This window comes from Dipodomys spectabilis, unplaced genomic scaffold (assembly GCF_019054845.1).
Source record: "Dipodomys spectabilis isolate Male_0828 unplaced genomic scaffold, ASM1905484v1 ptg000360l, whole genome shotgun sequence".
In the NCBI taxonomy this organism is placed as follows: domain Eukaryota; kingdom Metazoa; phylum Chordata; class Mammalia; order Rodentia; family Heteromyidae; genus Dipodomys; species Dipodomys spectabilis.
This window is the reverse complement of record NW_024871037.1, coordinates 3,302,561-3,321,663: the sequence shown is the minus strand read 5'-3', so window position 1 is coordinate 3,321,663 and position 19,103 is coordinate 3,302,561. Positions and strand designations below refer to the sequence as shown.

The 19,103-nt window shown below is 42.7% G+C and overlaps 1 protein-coding gene across 2 annotated transcripts in view; it reads left to right on the top strand.

Annotated features, from left to right (window-relative positions):
* The window catches only part of Dcaf1 (DDB1 and CUL4 associated factor 1), a 55,591-nt gene that overhangs the window by 13,879 nt on the left and 22,609 nt on the right, over nucleotides 1-19,103 (top strand). For both annotated transcript variants that reach the window (XM_042665857.1, XM_042665855.1), the window contains exons 4-15: nucleotides 403-476; nucleotides 2,151-2,264; nucleotides 3,098-3,235; nucleotides 4,036-4,548; nucleotides 4,835-4,936; nucleotides 7,730-7,888; nucleotides 9,265-9,444; nucleotides 10,912-11,121; nucleotides 12,890-13,059; nucleotides 14,486-14,610; nucleotides 15,480-16,743; nucleotides 17,445-17,643. In XM_042665857.1, coding sequence (XP_042521791.1) covers nucleotides 403-476; nucleotides 2,151-2,264; nucleotides 3,098-3,235; nucleotides 4,036-4,548; nucleotides 4,835-4,936; nucleotides 7,730-7,888; nucleotides 9,265-9,444; nucleotides 10,912-11,121; nucleotides 12,890-13,059; nucleotides 14,486-14,610; nucleotides 15,480-16,743; nucleotides 17,445-17,643 — 3,248 coding nt within the window. The remainder of the gene's footprint in view (nucleotides 1-402; nucleotides 477-2,150; nucleotides 2,265-3,097; nucleotides 3,236-4,035; nucleotides 4,549-4,834; nucleotides 4,937-7,729; nucleotides 7,889-9,264; nucleotides 9,445-10,911; nucleotides 11,122-12,889; nucleotides 13,060-14,485; nucleotides 14,611-15,479; nucleotides 16,744-17,444; nucleotides 17,644-19,103) is intronic.

Genomic DNA, 19,103 nt, shown 5'->3' with positions numbered 1-19,103 from the left:
AACCGTGATCCTCTGATCTCAGCCTCCTGAGTAGCTAGATTGCAGGCGTGAGCCATTGGTGCCCAGCTCTTAGGCTCCTTTTTGATTCCTTTGTAGACATATGCTATCATGTTGGTGATGCTGATTGAGACCATGATTTAATTCAGCATTGCTGTATCAATAGTATCCTGGGAAGTGGACAGTTTAGAGTGTAGTGTCTCCAGTTCTTATAGGATTGCTTTTAATTTTAAAGAAAAAAAAATAACTAACTGTAATTCATCACAGGAATCTTGTCTATGCTCCCATTTAGTTTTGCTGACATTTTACTAGTAACAACTCAGATGGCATTCCAGAGCTCTGAGATGCTTGACTGGGATGACTTACTCTTTGTTTTGTTTGTTCCTTCCCCTCTTCTTTTGGTAGGTCGAGCTGATCCAGAGTGTATGCTGGGCCACTTGCTGAGAATACTCTTCAAGAACGATGATTTCATGAATGCAGTAGGTTTGCTTCTTACTTTTCTCCAGTGACTATCATCAGCAGATGCTGTGCTTTGTGTTTGCTTGTATAGTTTGCTTTCACCTAGCAGCTGGGCAAAGTTTGGGAGTAGAGGAGGTGGACTCTACTCACCTTACTTGGTAGTGGTAATAATCATGAGCTGGTTGTGACCAAATTATTTTCTCTTTCATGTATAATTTGTTTAGTCAAGTGTTGGCAGGGCTCCCAAGATACCTGTGCACATTCTTGGGCAAGATGATTTTGAGTTAGGAAATTCAGGAGTTCATTGGGGTTCCTGAATGGAAAAATGAGAATGAGTGATGTACATTATCTGATTCTGCACTTAAGCTGTGGTATGTACCTGAGACATTTGGGTGGATAGGAAGGTCCTTTCTCAAACTCAGGGCTGATACGAAGAGTAAATGAAATAAATAGATAAGATACTTTACTTGTAACTACTGAAGTTAGTGATAGCTAGTAAATTGTGGCTATTAGTAGTTTTGTTTGTAGATCTAGTGGGCTTTGGGGTTTAGGTTATGGGTTCAAATTCAGCTATACTGTTCATGGGCAGTTGGTTCTTTGGACAAGTGGCTTCATCCTCTTCCTTCATTATTTTCTCCTAAGTCTCATTTTGCTAATTTGTAATTGAAGTGGTGTCATAATTCTTTTTTTTTTTTTTTTTTTGTCAGTCGTGGGGCTTGAACTCTGGGCTTGGGCCCTCAGCTCTTTAGCTCAAGGTGAACGCTCTACCCCTTGAGCCACAGCGTCACTTCCGGTTTTCTAGTGCTTTATTGGAGATAAGAGTCTCACAGACTTTCCTGCTCAGGCTGGCTTTGAACAGTGATCCTCAGATCTCAGCCTCCTGAGTAGCTAGGATTATAGGCATAAGCCACCGGCTCATGAGACACATCCCCTAGTTTGGCTTTTTTTTTGCCAGTTCTTGGGCTTTAACCGTCCCTGAGCCTCTTTTACTCAAGGCTAGCATTCTACCACTTGAACCACAGCACCATTTCCATTTTTTTTTCTGTTTGTGTGGTACTAAGGAATTGAACCCAGGGCTTCATACATGCTAGGTAAGCACTCTACTACTGAGCTACATTCCCAGCCCTAGTTTGGCTTTTTTTTTTTTTTTTGGCAATCGGAGATAAGATTTTGGCATTTTTAAACCTACAGGAGAAATTATACATATCATTTTTGCTAAGGAAGATCATAATTATAATTAAAGGTTTAATGAACACTTGTCAAGGTCTGTAGCTGACAACTTCTTTCATGTCTTGTAACAAAAGACATTTGTAATCCGAGCATTTGGGAGGCTGCATCTGGAGAATAGAGGGTTCTGGGCCAGCCTGGACTATAGATACTCTCTCAAAAAACGCACAACGAAACAATCAAAAAGCAAGCCCACCCATCAAAGCTCAATAAAAACAAAGCCAAAACAACAACCCAACAAATCTGAAAAAGAAAGTAACGAGGCTAGTGCTTTATTTATTTAGGATTTTTTTTTACATTTCTTTAGTTTGACTAGGTTGAATTTCAGACAATAATAGGGAAAATTCAACACAGACTGCTATGCAAGGTAATAGGGTATGTCGTGAATATGTCATATGTTAATTACCTTTCTTCCACACTTTCTTCCCCCTTTCTCCTCCTCCCTTCTGGCCCCCTGTGCTTTCTAGCTGGTGAATGCCTATGTGATGACGAGCCGAGAGCCCCCTTTAAACACTGCAGCTTGCAGGCTGCTGCTGGACATCATGCCAGGCCTGGAAACTGCTGTTGTTTTTCAGGAAAAGGTACTTAGTGAAAACAAGAGTGATAATTGTGTCTCTTAACTGAATGGTAATCTGTTAGATTTGTCTTTGTTGTTAAAGTAATTGTATATATTTTTCTTCTTCAAACATGCAGTAGACAATTTAAAAAGTAGCTGTGGGGATAAATACCTGCTTACATGAGTGCACTTGTATGTTGAAAAATCTTAACAACATGTTTTTATTAGTTTTAAATGAATGATTATATATGATTAGATTCTGGGCCTGGGTGCTGTCCCTGAGCTCCTTTTTTGCTCAAGGGTAGTACTCTATCACTTGGGCCACAGGGCCATTCCTGGTGTTTTGGGTGAGTAATTGGAGATAAGGGTCTCATGGACTTTCCTGCCCGTGGCTTCGAACCATGATCATCAGATCTCAGCCTCCCAAGTAACTAGAACTACAGGTCTGAGCCACTAGTGCCTTGCACATTTTTAATTCTTTTGTTGTTGTTGTTTTTGTCCATTGTGGGGCTTGAAATCAGGGCCTAGGTGCTGCCCCTGAGTCTCGGTTTTCAAGGCTAGTGTTCTACCACTTGAGCCACAGCGCCACTTCCCACTTTTTGAGTGGTTAATTGGAGATAAGAGTCTCACGGGCACTTTCCTGCCTTGCCTGGCTTTGAACCACCATAATCCTTAACCTCATACTACTCAGCCTCCTGAGTAGCTAGGATTACCAGCCAGTGGCTCCTAGCTTACATTTTAAATTCTTATAATAAGCATAAGATACTTACTTTTGTTATGAACAAGGCAGAAATCTTGGCTTACATTTTTAGTCATGAAAGTGGATACTTCTAAATTGTACTGTTTCTTTTACTACAGGAAGGAATTGTTGAGAATCTTTTCAAATGGGCCCGAGAGGCTGATCAACCATTGAGGACATATTCTACTGGGTTGTTAGGAGGTGCTATGGAAAATCAAGACATTGCTGCTAACTACAGGGATGAAAATTCCCAGCTGGTAAGGACCATCTGAGAATGAATTATTACATACAAAGGAATGCACTTATAGGTTGTTAATTGCTGTCTGAATGTAGGTAGATAGATTTTATTTATTACCTTGTGCTTGAGTAGAGGTATATTATCAACATTTCAACCTCACTGAGTATGTTAAGAGTTTTGAGTTTTCTTTCTTTTTTTTTTTTGTGGGTCCTGGGGCTTGAACTCTAGGCCTAGGCCTGGGCACTGTCCCTCAGCTCTTCAGCTCAAGGCGAGCACTCTACCGCTTGAGGCACAGTGGTACTTCTGGTTTTCTAGTGGTTTATTGAATGAATATCTAGTTCTTTTAAAGCAGAAATGAGAATTCTTTAATAAGCTGAGCATGGTGACACATAGTTCTAATCCACTTGGCAGGAGGAGACAGGAGGATTAAGAGTTCAAAGCCAATGCTGGATGCTGGTGGCTTCTGCCTGTAATCCTAGCTACTAAGGAGGCTGAGATTCTAGGATCTAGGTTCAAAGCCAGCCAGGGCAGGAAAGTCCGAACAACCAGAAAACTGGAAGTGGCGTTGTGGCTCTAGTAGTAGAGCACTGGTGTTGAGCTGAAGAGCTGAGGGACAGTGCCCAGACCCAGAGTTCAAACCCCACGACTGACCCAAAAAAAAAAAAACAAAAAAAAAGGAGTTCAAAGCCAGTCTGGACTACATGGGGCAACTCTTGTCTCCAAAACCCCAAACCAAGAGCAAAATACATTAATAAGAATCATGTAAGATGCAGAAGAGATCAAGAGATCTATTTCTTTTACTGACCTATTTGTTGATAGGTGGCTATAGTGCTTCGAAGACTGAGGGAGCTCCAGCTCCAAGAAGTGGCTCTGCGGCAGGACAACAAGCGTCCTAGCCCACGGAAGCTCTTCTCTGAACCCCTTTTGCCTCTGGACGAGGAAGCTGTGGATATGGACTATGGTGATATGGCAGTGGATGTGGTGGATGGAGAGCATGAGGAAGCTTCTGGAGACATGGAGATCTCCTTTCACCTTGACTCAAGCCACAAGACGAGCAGTAGAGCGAACTCAGCAACCAAACCCGAGGAAGGAGCATTGAAGAAAAATAAGTCGGCAAAACAGGGTGACAGAGAGAGCTTTAGGAAAGCCAAACAGAAGCTGGGTTTCTCGTCTTCTGAACCAGACCGTGTGTTTGTTGAGCTGTCTAATAGCAGCTGGTCAGAAATGTCCCCCTGGGTGATTGGCACCAATTATACCCTTTACCCTATGACTCCTGCTATTGAGCAGCGGCTCATCCTCCAATATTTGACCCCTCTAGGAGAGTATCAGGAGGTAAGTTTACTGGGAAGTGCACTGTTCAGCTTTTGGGAGTGTTTATTTCTGAGGTATTTTATGGTTTCACTCATACACTGATATGTTCTTTACTCTAGAAAAATCTTCATTCCAAACTGGTAAGGACTCTTATAGGTCATTTGATAAAGTCTGTTTGAATGAAGTATATTCATATGTTTACAGTTTATGGGGGCAAGGTGCCTAGTTTTGATCTCTTCATGGAATGTAATGGGAAATGTGTGAAAAACAAAACCAAATCTAAGACTTATTTTGGTCTTCATTTCAGCTACTTCCCATATTTATGCAGCTTGGATCACGAGAGTTGATGATGTTTTATATTGATCTGAAACAGACTAATGATGTCCTGCTTACATTTGAGGCACTCAAGGTAATGTTCTTATAAAATTACAGTATTGAGTATTGTATTAATAGGTGTTTTGTATTTGTGAGGTGTTCAGTATGGTGATTACAGTGGACCAGCCACACTGGTGTCTGTACGTGCGCGTGCGCGTGCGTGTTTGTGTGTATAAAATGTGAACTAATAGTTATACTTTGAGTAGTGGAGAACAGGATTGCCTATGCAGGTCTGAAGGTTTTGCTTTCAGATATAATACCATTTGTAATAGGATTCAGTGGAAGACAAGAGTTGGGACATTTGCTGTATCTGAAGGTTTTTGTGTGGGAAATGATATTGTGTGTCAACATTCAGTTGTTTATATGCCAAGTCTTATAGGGATCAAAGAAAACAATATACCAGTTGTGGCAAAGGGATGAATTACCATGATAGATAGGAGTGACATTATGAGAAAACCACTCCTGTCAGAAGTGTTAGTGTCTTGAGGGCAAAAATTGAATGGAAGCATGGTAGAAGCTTGCGTAATGAATAGGATGAAGAGGGGAGGGGTTTAGATGATTAATAAAGATCAGCTAGGTGTTGAGAGAACTACTAGAGAATATGTGCATGTTGTTTTTGCTATTAACCTTGGCAAGATATAAAATCATGTAATTGCAAATTGGTGTTGGCTAGTCTTGTTACTGAAAACAGGAGGGGGAGCTCTAGCTCTTCTGAGGTCCTAACCATGTTGGCCTGGGTTTAGAGTCATAAAGCAGCCCCAGAGAGCAGGGCACCGGTGGCTCCCACCTGTAATCCTAACTACTCAGAAGGTTGAGATCTGAGGATCATGATTCGAAGCTAGCCTGGGCAGGAAAGTCTTAAGAGACTCCCATCTCCAGTTGACAACCAGAATGCCAGAAAAGGTGCTGTGGCTCAGAAGTGGTAGAGCACTAACCTTGAGTGAAAGAGCTCAGGGACAGCACTCAGGCCCTGAGTTCAAGTCCCATGACATAAATAAATAAGTAGATACATAGATAGATGCAGGCGGTCAAGTCCACCCAGAGAGACTAGTGGCAGTTGAATAGGAAATTAACAAAACTTATAAGACAAAATTACCAGTTTTGATGCTTTGTTCAAGATTCTTAGTTGAGGAGATATGAAGGGTCATCTTAAAAGAGGCTGATTTTTAAGTTGGGTGCTAATTTTCATGCCTGTAATCCTAGCTACTCAGCAGCCTGAGACCTTGAGGACAGAGGTCAGAAGCCAAGCAGAAAAAGTTCATGAGACTCCCTCTCCAGTTAACCTGCAAAAATGCCAAGAGGTAGAACGTCAGCCATGAGCAAGAAAATAAAGTGAGGAAGAGCAGGAGGTCCTGAGTTTAAGCCCCAGGACTAGCAAAAAGCAGAATTTCAGATTTAATTAATTGAAGTTGGAATGTAGTTGGAACATGAAAATAAATAAATTGGGAAGTTAAGCAAAAGTCTGTTTCAGAAAGCAATATACTAATAAGGTGATAAGTGTTTAGAAGATATTTATATAAGGTTTTGTTGTTGTTGTTTTTTGGTTGTTGGGCTTGAACTCAGGGCCTGGGCGCTGTCCTTGCGCCTCTTTGTGCTCAAGACTAGTGCTTTACCACTTGAGCCATGGCTCCATTTCTAGTTTTTGCGTGGTTAATTAGAGATAAGAGTCTCATGGGGACTTTTCTGCCTGGGCTGACTTCAAATTGTAATCCTCAGATCTCAGCATCCTGAGTAGCTAGGATTACAGATGTGAGTCACTGATGCTTGGCTATAGAAGTATTTATTTATTTATTTTGGGGGGGGGTCCAGTCGTGGGCCTGGGCGCTGTCCCTCAGCTCTTCAGCTCAAGGCTAGCACTCTACCCCTTAAGCCACAGCACCACTTCCGGCTTTTTTCTTTTTGCTTATGTGGTGCTGAGGAATTGAACCCAGGGCCTCATGCATGCAAGGCAAGTGCTCTACCACTGAGCCACCTTCCCAGCCCAGTATTTATTTTTTTGCCAGTCCTGGGGCTTGAACTCAGGGTCTGGGCATTGTCCCTGGGCTTTTTTGGCTCAAGGCTAGCAACTCTACCACTTGAGCCATGGTGCTACTCTGGCTCTTTCTGTTTATGTGGTACTGAGGAATCTAACCCAGGGTTTCATGCATGTTAGGCAAGCACTCTACCACTAAGCCACATTCCCAGCCCCTATAAAAGTATTTTTAACTGTGTGTGTGTGTCTTGTGAATTGTTACTAGAGATTAAACCTAGGGTCTTGTGCAGGCTAAGCAAGAGCACTAAAGATTTCCCCTCTCCCTGCACCTGCTTTTCTTTCTTTCTTTCTTTTTTGTGGAGCTAGGGGTTGAACCAAAAGTGCTTCCAAACAAAAGCCTTTGATATTAGAAAGATAAGGGGGGGTGGGGGAGGACTGGGAAGGTGGCTCAGTGGTAGAGTGCTCGCCTTGCATGCATGAGACCCTGGGTTCAATTCCTCACCACCACATAAAGCAGAAAAAGCCGGAAGTGGCACTGTGGCTCAAGTGGTAGAGTGCTAGCCTTGAGCTGAAGAGCTGAGGGACAGCACCCAGGTCCAGAGTTCAGGCCCCATGACCAGCAAAAAAAAAAAAAAAAGATAAGGGGGAATGTCATGGAATTTATTGTCTCCCCCTGCCCCTTCCCTATCCCCTCTGTCCCAATTCCCTGTTAAATGGTATTTTTTCTTGTGTTGAAATGGGGAATCTTCTACTTAGAGGGAGTATTGTATTGATCAGTGTCACTTAGTATTATATGAAGAGATTTTGTAGTTTTTCTTTTAGACTGTTCTATGGTAACGTGTGTCCTTGTTTTAGCACCTAGCGTCTCTCCTGCTGCATAACAAATTTGCCACAGAATTTGTTGCGCATGGTGGGGTACAGAAATTACTGGAAATTCCTCGTCCTTCTATGGCGGCAACTGGCGTATCCATGTGTTTGTATTACCTGTCCTACAACCAGGATGCTATGGAAAGAGTAAGTCTTCTTGTCTCCAGTTAACTAGCACAGATTCAGAAGTGGAGATATGCCTTAAGTGGTAGAATGCCCAGCTATGAGGAAAACAAAAGAAAAAGCAAGTAGGAGCTTAAGTTGTAAGCCCTAGTTCTGTTCACCCTCCCAATTTTTTTTTTCTTCTTGAGATGAGCATCATGCAAAGATTGCTACTCTTTTAATAATAGTAAATTAAGTAGCATTGTAGCTCAATTAGTAGAGTGCTAGCCTTGAACAAAAAGGCTCAGAGACAGTGCCCAGGCCCTCAGTTTAAGCCCAATGACTAAATAAGAGACATATTTGCTGGGCGCTGGTGGCTCATGCCTGTAATCTAGCTATTCAGGAGGCTGAGATCTGAGGATCGCAGTTCAAAGCCAGCCACTACAGGAAAGTCCATGAGACTCTTTTTTTTTTTTTTTTTTTTTTGGGTCCGGTCGTGGAGCCTTAACTCTGGGCCTGGGCGCTGTCCCTCAGCTCTTCAGCTCAAGGCTAGCGCTCTACCACTTGAGCCACAGCGCCACTTCCGGCTTTTTTCTTTTTGCTTATGTGGTGCTGAGGAATCGAACCCAGGGCCTCGAGCATGCAAGGCAAGTGCTCTACCACTGAGCCACCTTCCCAGTCCTCCATGAGACTCTTATCTCCAATGAACCACCAGAAAACTGAAAGTGCGCTGTGGCTCAAGTGGTTGAGCACTAGCTTCGAGTTGAAGAGCTCAGAGACAGTGTCTAGGCCCCATGACTGACCAAAAAAAAAAAAAAAAAAAGAAGAATAGTAAATTAATCTGTGAATTATGGCTCAAATATATATAGGCAAGGCTACAAAGCAAACCCAAGGAAGAGTACAGAGCAACATTGTTGTTGTTGGTTGTAGGGCTCGAACTCTCCTGAGCTCAAGTGGTAGAACACTAGCCTTGAGCCACAGAGCCATTTCCAGCTTTTTCTGAGGAATCAAACCCGGGGCTTCATGCATGCTAGGCAAGCACTCTACCACAGGCCACCTTCCCAGCTCCAAAGTGAGGCAAAAAGTAGTAAGCCTCTGGACTTACTTGACATCTGTGGGAAAGACTTAACTTCTGAGATAACCTCTTTCTCATCTGTTAGGAGAGAATTTGGCACCAATATTAAAGAACCTTTGGGAGCAATATTTTTTGGAACCCAGTATGGATTGGATTTAAATATTTTCAGCTTTGGAATGGATTCTAGTTCTAAAATTGGAATTGTAACTTTAGCTTAGAATGATCATTGTGTTCTGTAAAGATACTATCTACATTGGTGAAATTTTCATTGCTTCAGACTCCTTTGCTCCGTTTTTGGTTGTTTTTTTTTTTTTTTTTTAATTAAAAAATTTTTATTTTCGTACAGGTTTGCATGCATCCCCACAATGTTCTCTCCGATGTTGTGAACTATACCCTGTGGTTGATGGAATGTTCTCACGCATCGGGATGCTGCCATGCTACCATGTTCTTCTCAATTTGCTTCTCCTTCCGGGCTGTCTTGGAACTCTTTGACCGGTATGATGGTCTTCGTCGTCTGGTGAACTTGGTGAGCTTTTTTTCTTGACTTTTTCTTTTTTTTTTTTTTTGTTTTGTTTTTTGGTTTTTTTTTTGGTTCGGTTGTGGGGCCTGAACTCTGGGCTTGGGTGCTGTCCCTCAACTCTTCAGCTCAAGGCTAGCGCTCTACCCCTTGAGCCACAGCACCACTTCTGGCTTTTTTCTTTTTGCTTATGTGGTACTGAGGAATCGAACCCAGGGCCTCAGGCATGCAAGGCAAGCGCTCTACCACTGAGCCACCTTCCCAGTCCATTTTCTTTTTCTTTTTTTGTCAGTTGTGCGACTTGAACTCTGGGCCTGGGCACTGTCCCTTAGCTCTTCAGCTCAAGGCGAGTGCTCTACCACTTGAGCTACAGTGCCACTTCCGGTTTTCTAGTGGTTTATTGGAGATAGGAATCTCAGGGTCTTTCCTGCCTGGGCTGGCTTTGAACCGTGATCCTCAGATCTCAGCCTCTTGAGTAGCTAGGTTCCTCAGATCAAGGCTAGCACTCCTGGCTTTCTCTCTCTCTCCGTGTGTGTGTGCGCGTGCGTGCGTGCGTGTGTGTGTGCGTGCGTGCGTGTGTGCGTGCGTGTGTGTGTGTGTGTGTGTGTGTGTGTGTGTGTGTGTGTGTGTGTGAACTCTGGGCCTGGGCGCTGTCCCTCAGCTCTTCAGCTCAAGGCTAGCACCCCTGGCTTTCTCTCTCTCTCTCCGTGTGTGTGTGTGTGTGTGTGTGTGTGTGTGTGTGTGTGTGTGTGTGTGTGTGTGTGTGTGTGTGTATGTTGTGTGTTGTGTGTGTGTGTGTTGTGTGTCTGAACTCTGGGCCAGGGCACTGTCCCTCAGCTCTTCATCTCAAGGCTAGCACCCTACCAGTTGAGCCACAGTGCCACTTAGGGCTTTTTTCTGCTTATGTGGTCTTCAGGAATCGAACCCAGGGCCTCATGCATGTGAGGCAAGCCTCTACCACTGTGACAACTTCCCAGCCCCTTCTTTTTGTTTTTAATCACTGAGCCATATCCCAGTCCCATTCCTTTGCTCTTTATATGGTCTGAACTTACTGTGTCCTTAGATACAGAATCATCTTACAGGAGGAATTACTGCTGGTAGTTTTCATCTTCCCAAAAGCAACAGCTTTACAGGTACATGTAGTTTTTAAATCTCGTTAGGTAGCCCAGATTGGTTGGGAGCTTGCTATGTAGGCCAAGTAGGCCTTGAACTAACAGTCCTCCTGCCTCTGCCTTCAAAGTGCCAGGAGTATGGGAAAGTTAAAACACCGCACCTGGCCCCCTACATGTCCTTCAGCCCATTAAAAGCCATGTCATCTTTTTGATAAAGGTTTAACGTTTTGCTTTTCTGTGACTACACAGTATGTTGCATGAATATGGAAACTGTAATATTTGTCAGTCTTTCAAGCATACGAGTGTTTATTCATATCATTTTTCCTTTCCCTTTTTCTCCTGTCTTATAATTTCTGACTAATAGATCAGTACTTTGGAAATTCTAAATTTGGAAGATCAGGGTGCACTTCTAAGTGATGATGAAATATTCGCTAGCCGCCAAACTGGGAAACATACCTGCATGGCCTTGCGCAAGTATTTTGAGGCTCATCTGGCCATTAAATTGGAACAAGTAAAGCAATCACTTCAGAGGACTGAGGGTGGTATTCTTGTTCACCCTCAACCCCCATACAAGGTAAGCAGATGTAGGTGGTTTGGTTTTCTTTTTTTTTAATTAATGTATTTAAGTAATATACAAAGGGGTTTCAATTCAACATGTTTATGAGTACAGTGCATCTTGATCAGTGTCACCACTTCCATTGTTTTCCTTCATCTCTCCCAACCAAAGAGCCTGAAGCTCAAATTCATATCAGTGGAATCTCAATAGGACTCTGGGTTGAATTTGTTATTTGCCCTAGATGGAAATAGAACAATTGAAAATGGACATAACAGATGAATTCCAAGGACTGTTTTTGCTCCCACTTGGAAATTACTGTTTTTCTGAGATAATTAGAACTACCCGAATACCTGAAGTATTTCTAAAAGAGCTTTCTTTTGCAAAAAGTATTAAATATCCTGAGAATTTCTTTTGGGATAGTATGTATCTATAATCTCTTCTCTTTCATTTTGGAATCTGTTTTATTTTGGGACCACAATCAGTGTCTGTGTTTTTTTTGTTGTTTTTGTTGTTTTGTTTTTCCTTTTTTCTTTTTTTTTGCTGGTCCTGGGGCTTGAACTCTGGACTAGGTGCTGTCCCTGAGATTCTTTTTCTCAAGGCTAGCGGTCTACCACTTGAGCATTAGCACCATTTCTGGCTTATTCTGAGTAGTTTATTGGAGATACTCTTGAGGGCTTTCTTGCTTGGGCTGGCTTTGAGCCACAATCCTCATATCTTAGCCTCCTGAGTAGCTAGGATTACAGGTATGAGCTACCAGGACCTGGCAGTATCTGCATGTTTAAAAAAAAAAATCACAAATTAAGATAATATCAATTTCTTTGTGCTTTCTCCTCTTAAGCTGTGAAATGTATGCAGAAGATATTTTGTTATTTTGGAGGGAAAAACTTATTGTTTAGTTAGAAGTCACATGGATCATTGAAGAATTACGAAAAGCTATTTTTTTTTTTCAAATTCTTTATTGTGATTAAGTGATTATATCATTTCCCAAATTTCACATTATTGTGGGATAGTGATGCTTAAAGTCACAAACACATTCTAACTTTCATGGGGCAAATTGTCTATCATGGTCTATAACATTTATGAGTTCTATGAGCTTTGCAGTACAGTTATTTCTTCCACATTGGGTGATATGTACTTTGCTTTTGTTTTGCATACCATCAACTGTTCCCTCTTTCCCACTTGTTCCCTCCCTCCCATCGCTGCCATTGAGTTGCTTAGTTCATTTTCATCAATGTCCAGTGCAGCTGATGGGTCCCACTGTTGTATGTTTTTCCCTGATTACCTCTAGTTCTGTGTCATCCTCCTGGTTTCCCTCTGGTGTGCACATATATACCATATATGTGATCAGCAGCATGGGGTTATTTAGTAGTGATTTGACCAGATGAGTGGAAGTCCTTTGTTTCTTAAGTCTTGTTAATTTTGTCATATCACCTTACATTTTGGATTTAACATCCACTTATCAGGGAGACCATATGCCGTTTGTCTCTTTGCTCTTGGCTTACCTCGCTCAATATGATTTCTTCTAGCTCCATCCATTTCCCTGCAAATGCCATTATTGTGTCCTTTCTAATGGCTGCATAATATTCCATTGTGCATAGATACCACAATTTTTGGGTCCACTCATCTGTGATGGAACATCTGAGTTGTTATGGAAAGCTATTTTTAAAATCTGTTGGTCTTTTAAACCCCAAAACTGCTAGAAACAGTCCCCCAAAACCTGTTGGCTAGTGAGCTGTGCTTAAGAAGGCAGATGATAGTTATATATAATTTCTATCTCTCCATGTAGGCTTGTTCCTACACTCATGAACAGATTGTGGAAATGATGGAGTTTTTGATAGAATATGGCCCGGCACAACTCTATTGGGAACCAGCTGAAGTCTTCCTCAAACTTTCCTGTGTACAACTCTTGTTGCAGCTTATTTCTATTGCCTGCAATTGGAAGACCTATTATGCAAGGTGGGACCAGAGAGACTCAAATGACATATGATGCTGATTTTTGCTTAAAATTGATGTTGGTTGGTTTGTGTATGGTATAGGCAATAAACTTTTATTGAACTGAATCTGAGAAACTAGTTAAACATGGAAATGTAGTTTTTAATTTGTAAGGTATTTGTTCCTATATATGGTGTTAGTGAATGTAAACTTTGCACAGTAAGGAAGATCTAACTTGAGAAGTTAGGTATTTTACTTGTTTTAGCTGTAGAGCTGGGGATGAAGTCCTGTCTTGAGATTGCAGTCCTATTTTTTGTGCTTGGACATTAAATATCTTGCTTCTGCTTGAAACTATGTATAATGTTTATTTTACTGTCACATTAAAAAGTTCTGAAACAGTACCCTGGCCTTGAGTTCAATCCCTAGGCTGGCACCAAAAGCAAAAAAAGAAATTAGAACAAACTGAATATAGATATAGATATTTAGCCTGCTTTTTTAAACTCTTAAAATAATTTTCTGGGGAAACAATGAATAATGTGTAGAAAAGGCAGCTTTTGTACTATTGGTACTAAGTTTGGATTTTTAAAAACATTACTTTTAGACTGTTAACTCTGGAATATTTCTAACAGTATGGAAGCCATTTTCTTCCTTCATCGGTGTGCGTGTGTGTGTGTGTGTGTGTGTGTGTGTGTGTGTGTGTGTGTGTGTGTGTGTACGTGTGTACACATATGTATGTGTGCTAGTATTGGGGCTTGAATTCAGGGCCTGAAGCTGTCACTTTTTTTTCTCACAGCTGGAGCTGTACCTCTTGAACCATACCTCCAGTTTCAGTTTTTTTGCTGGCTAATTGGAAATAAGAATTTGGAGCATTTTGGAGTCTGGATTTTGATATTAGGCAGCAGATAAAATCTATGCATGTTATTTCAAAATCCAAAAAGCTCCCACTGAATTCTGAAGTATGTATGGTCCCAAGTATTGATAAGGTATACTTATCAGATATTCTTGTCTGCACATCTGATGATTTTCTTAAGACAAATTGGTGTAGGTGAAGTTCCTGAGCCAAAGGTTATGATTTTTTTTTTTTTGCCAGTCCTGGGCTTGACTTCAGGGCCTGGGCACTGTCCCTGAGCCTCTCTGTGCTCAAGGCTAGCCCTCTACCACATGAGCCTCAGCGCCACTTCCTCTTTATCTGTGTATGTGGTACTGAGGGCTTCATGCATGTTAGGCAAGCATTTTACCACCAAGCTACCTTCCCAGCTCCAGGTTCTGAATGTTTTAAGAATCAGGTTTCATATTCCAGATTATCTTCTAGATAGACTGTCTAGTATCTTCTCCACAGGTAAAGATTGAAGAGTCACACAGATGATCCAATCTGTTGTATCTCTTTCTTTTTAAGCAATTAATGTTTTGTATTATAATTTCCTGTTGACTAATTTTTCTTCCTGTCCAGGAATGACACCGTGCGCTTTGCTTTGGATGTCTTGGCTATTCTCACTGTGGTGCCAAAAATCCAACTCCAGTTGGCAGAGTCAGTGGATGTGTTGGATGAGGCTGGCTCTACCATCTCCACTGTAGGTAAGTTGCAGCTCACCATTGTTGTTGGATGTGGATTTGTTTTCCTTTGTTGTGCTCGTTACTTGCCTTAGAATTTGGGGATATTAGAGGAAGATTCTGTGTCTGTGCCCTGTAAGAAGACCATACAGTTTCCTAGGTGGGAATCATGCCAATAAACTCAAAGTTTGTGAACAGTTGAAGTATTTTTGGTATAATAGTACTTGTGAAAACGTTGTACTGTAGAATCTTGTAGTAAAAGTTTATGGGACTAGCAGGTTGAGGCGAACACTAAGAAACTTAAGGAGATTTGTAACTTGTAACACTGGAAAGAATTAGTAGTGGGTAGTTAGCTCCACGACTCAAGTAAATAGCACCTTTTGAAAATCTCCCTTATTCCAAGTAGGCTCAGGAGGTTGGTGCTTAGGTGAGTCTGTAGCTGTGTGACTATCTGTGAGTCTTTGGCTGTGCCACACTGAGGTATAAGTCCAAGGTTCAGGCACTTGTTTTTAATTTCCTTAATATGGGGTGCGAACAAAGTCCCCACCGCCATGGTGACAGCTTAGCTGAGGGCTTTTTGCTTTCCCACAGAAGTTTTTCATTCATTCTCGCTAGTTATGCTCTATTTACCTAGGAAACATTGCACATGAGTCTTGGTGACTGCCCCATAATACAGTCTCCATTCTGATTATTATACATGAGGTATTGCATTGTAAAGATACATTGTAGGAGAACTGCTTGCATTTATTCTTTGCACTTTAAAAAAAAAAGAGGGGGGCAGTAATTAAAAAAAAAAACCAAATGATAAAACTCCAAAATTTGAAACTGTCACCGCCACTGAAGTTCGCCATTAGTTTTATGAGGAATACTATAATTTTTTTCCCCCTTCATAGGTATCAGCATTATATTGGGAGTGGCTGAGGGTGAGTTCTTTATCCATGATGCTGAAATTCAGAAGTCAGCACTTCAAATTATCATCAATTGTGTGTGTGGCCCGGATAACCGAATATCCAGTATTGGCAAGTTTATCTCCGGAACGCCTCGGAGAAAGCTGCCTCAGACCCCCAAGAGCAGTGAGCATACCCTGGCCAAGATGTGGAATGTGGTCCAGTCCAACAACGGCATCAAGGTGCTTCTGTCCTTACTGTCCATCAAGATGCCCATCACAGATGCAGACCAGATCAGGGCTCTGGCCTGCAAGGCCCTGGTGGGCCTGTCTCGCAGTAGCACGGTACGGCAGATCATCAGCAAACTGCCCCTTTTCAGCAGCTGCCAGATCCAGCAGTTGATGAAGGAGCCCGTGCTGCAGGACAAACGCAGTGACCATGTCAAATTCTGCAAGTATGCTGCTGAACTCATAGAGCGGGTGTCAGGAAAGCCTCTTCTCATTGGCACGGATGTGTCACTGGCACGGCTACAGAAAGCAGATGTTGTTGCCCAGTCACGGATCTCCTTCCCCGAGAAAGAGCTGCTTCTGTTGATAAGAAACCATCTTATTTCTAAAGGGCTTGGAGAGACAGCAACTGTGCTGACGAAAGAGGCTGACCTGCCCATGACCGCGGCCTCCCATTCTTCTGCCTTCACCCCAGTAACTGCTACTGCTTCTCCTGTCTCTCTTCCCCGAACCCCTCGCATTGCTAATGGCATTGCAACTCGACTGGGTAGTCATGCCGCCGTGGGCGCCACTGCCCCTTCCGCCCCCATTGCCCACCCTCAGCCACGGCCCCCCCAGGGTTCACTCGCTCTGCCTGGCCCGTCTTATGCAGGCAACTCCCCTTTGATTGGTAGGATCAGTTTTATCAGAGAGAGACCGTCACCTTGCAATGGGAGGAAAATCCGTGTGCTGCGGCAGAAGTCGGACCATGGTGCCTACAGCCAAAGCCCAGCCATCAAAAAGCAGTTGGATAGACACCTTCCTTCCCCACCTACGCTGGACAGTATCATCACAGAATATCTTAGAGAGCAACATGCTCGCTGCAAGAACCCAGTTGCCACCTGCCCACCTTTCTCTCTTTTTACTCCTCACCAATGTCCCGAGCCAAAACAGAGGCGGCAAGCGCCAATAAACTTTACCTCGAGGCTAAACCGCAGGGCATCATTTCCAAAATACGGAGGGGTGGATGGTGGCTGCTTTGATAGGCATCTGATCTTCAGCAGGTAAGGAAGGCGCCCCACATCCCCTGGAAACTGGAATGCTTCTTCTACTTAAAACCGTTGGGAGCATGATAAGAAGGCCATTTGTTGGCTTGAAATACAACTGTTACCTCATGTGATACATGGGAAATGTAAATGTGCCACCTTTTACCCACCCTGGGTTCATTGTGTGACAGCAGTATACCGATGTGCTGATGCCTCCAGTATGTTGGCTCTGCTAGTTCAGGTTACCTTCCATTCTGATCCTTCGCAAGTCTCAGATGTAGGTCGTGGGATCACAGACATTTTTGTTGTTTCGATTTGTAAGTTATCTCATTTAAAAGGAACCACTGGAGGTCACCGTAATGTTTCAAAACACTTTTTTTCTTAACAAGTTGTTAAGAATGTTGTTGTTGGTATTAGTGGTGGTCATGGGGCCTGAACTCTGGGCCTGTCCCTCAGCTCTTCAGCTCAAGGCTAGCTCTCTACCACTTGAGTCACAGTGCCACTTCTGGCTTTTTCTGCTTATGTGGTTGCTGAGGAATCGAACCCAGGGCCTCATGTTTCCAAGGCAAGCACTCTACCGCTGAGCCACCTTCCCAGCCCCAACAAGTCACTTTTTGAAATGTAATGGTTATGTTCTTTTATTCCTTCTAGTAAAATTGCTTTTTCAACGATCCTACACATCCTGTGTTTGATTGTCACCTCTTTGTGTTTCTGCTTAGGTTTCGTCCCATTTCAGTATTCCGGGAAGCTAATGAAGATGAGAGTGGTTTCACGTGCTGCGCGTTCTCAGCACGGGAGCGGTTCCTGATGCTGGGGACCTGCACAGGGCAGCTGAAGCTCTACAATGTGTTCAGCGGACAGGAGGAAGCCAGCTACAACTGCCACAATTCGGCCATCACACACCTTGAGCCTTCCAGGGTAAGGGTTCCTTTCCTAGACATTCTAAGTCATCCTCACATGGACTGGTACGTTGGGGTTAATGCTCCTTTATGGGACTTTCTATTTGAGGAGAAGTTCTCAGAGTCTAGTTGACTCATATTTCAGAGGGAAACTGAAGAATATTGCCAAGTTTTAAGAGAAACCATCTTTGATGTCTTCCCAAGTTTTTTCCTCCCCTTTCAAACTGTTCCTGTATGTTTTTCTTTTCTTTTTTTTTTTTAACCAGTTTAGGAAGACCCAGTGTTCTCTCAAATTTAATTTTTCTCTCTGGTTTTTTTTTTTTTTTTTTTTTTTTTTTTTTTGTGGGGGCTTGAACTCTAGACCTGCGTACTGTCCCTGAGCTCTGTAGCTCAAGGTGAGCACTCTACCACTTGAGACACAGCACCATTTTTGGTTTTCTGGTGGTTAATTGTAGATAAGAGTCTCAGGGACTTTTATGCCTGGGCTGGCTTTGAACCGTGATCCTCAGATCTCAGCATCCTGAGTAGCTAGGATTACAGGTGTGAGCCACCAGCACCTGGCTACAAATTTAATTGTTCGCTACGACACTATAGGTCTATATATTTAAATCCTAGTCCTTTCTCAATATTGTTCCAGGAGTGTTTGTACTTTTTTTTTCAAAATAACAGTGGTGCATGTGAGTGTGGGTGTGTGCTTGCATGTGTGTGTGCATGCATGTGTATGCTGCTCCTGAGGCTTGAACTCAGGGTCTGGGTGTATCCCTGAACTTTTGTGAGCAAGGCACACAAAATTAGCACTCTAGTTCCAGTTTTCTGGTGGTTAATTGGAGATAAGAATCTCATGGACTTTCCTACCTACCTAGGCTAGCTTTGAACCGTGATCCTCAGATCTCTGCCTTATGTATAGCTAGGATTATAGGCATGAGCTACCACTGCCTGGCTTATACAGAGTTTTTTTCCTTTTCTTTTTTTACCCCAGTACTGGTGCTTGAACTTAGGACCTCTTGCTCAACTTTTTTACTCATGGCTGGTGCTCAACTGTGTGAATTACTTCTCTATTGGTTAAGAGATACAAGTCTAGGATTAATATAGGTGTGAGCCACCAGTGCCTAGTCTGATACTTTTTTTTTTCTGTCTGTTGTGGGGCTTGAACTCTGGGCCTGGGTGCTGTCCCTCAGCTCTTCAGTTCACAGCTAGCATTCTACCGCTTGAGGCACAGCACCACTTCCAGTTTTCTGGTGGTTAACTGGAGATGAGTCTCATAGACTTTCCTACCTGGGATGGCTTAAACCTCCATCTTCAGATCTCAGCCTCCTGTGTAGCTAGGATTACAGGCATGAGCCACTGGTGCCTGGCCTGATACATATTTTTAAAAATTAATTTGGTGGTACTGGGGTATGAACTTGGGGCTTTGGCTTGCTAGGCAAGTGCTTTACAGTTAAGCTACAGTGTATTTTAATTTTTTTTCTTTGAGTGCCA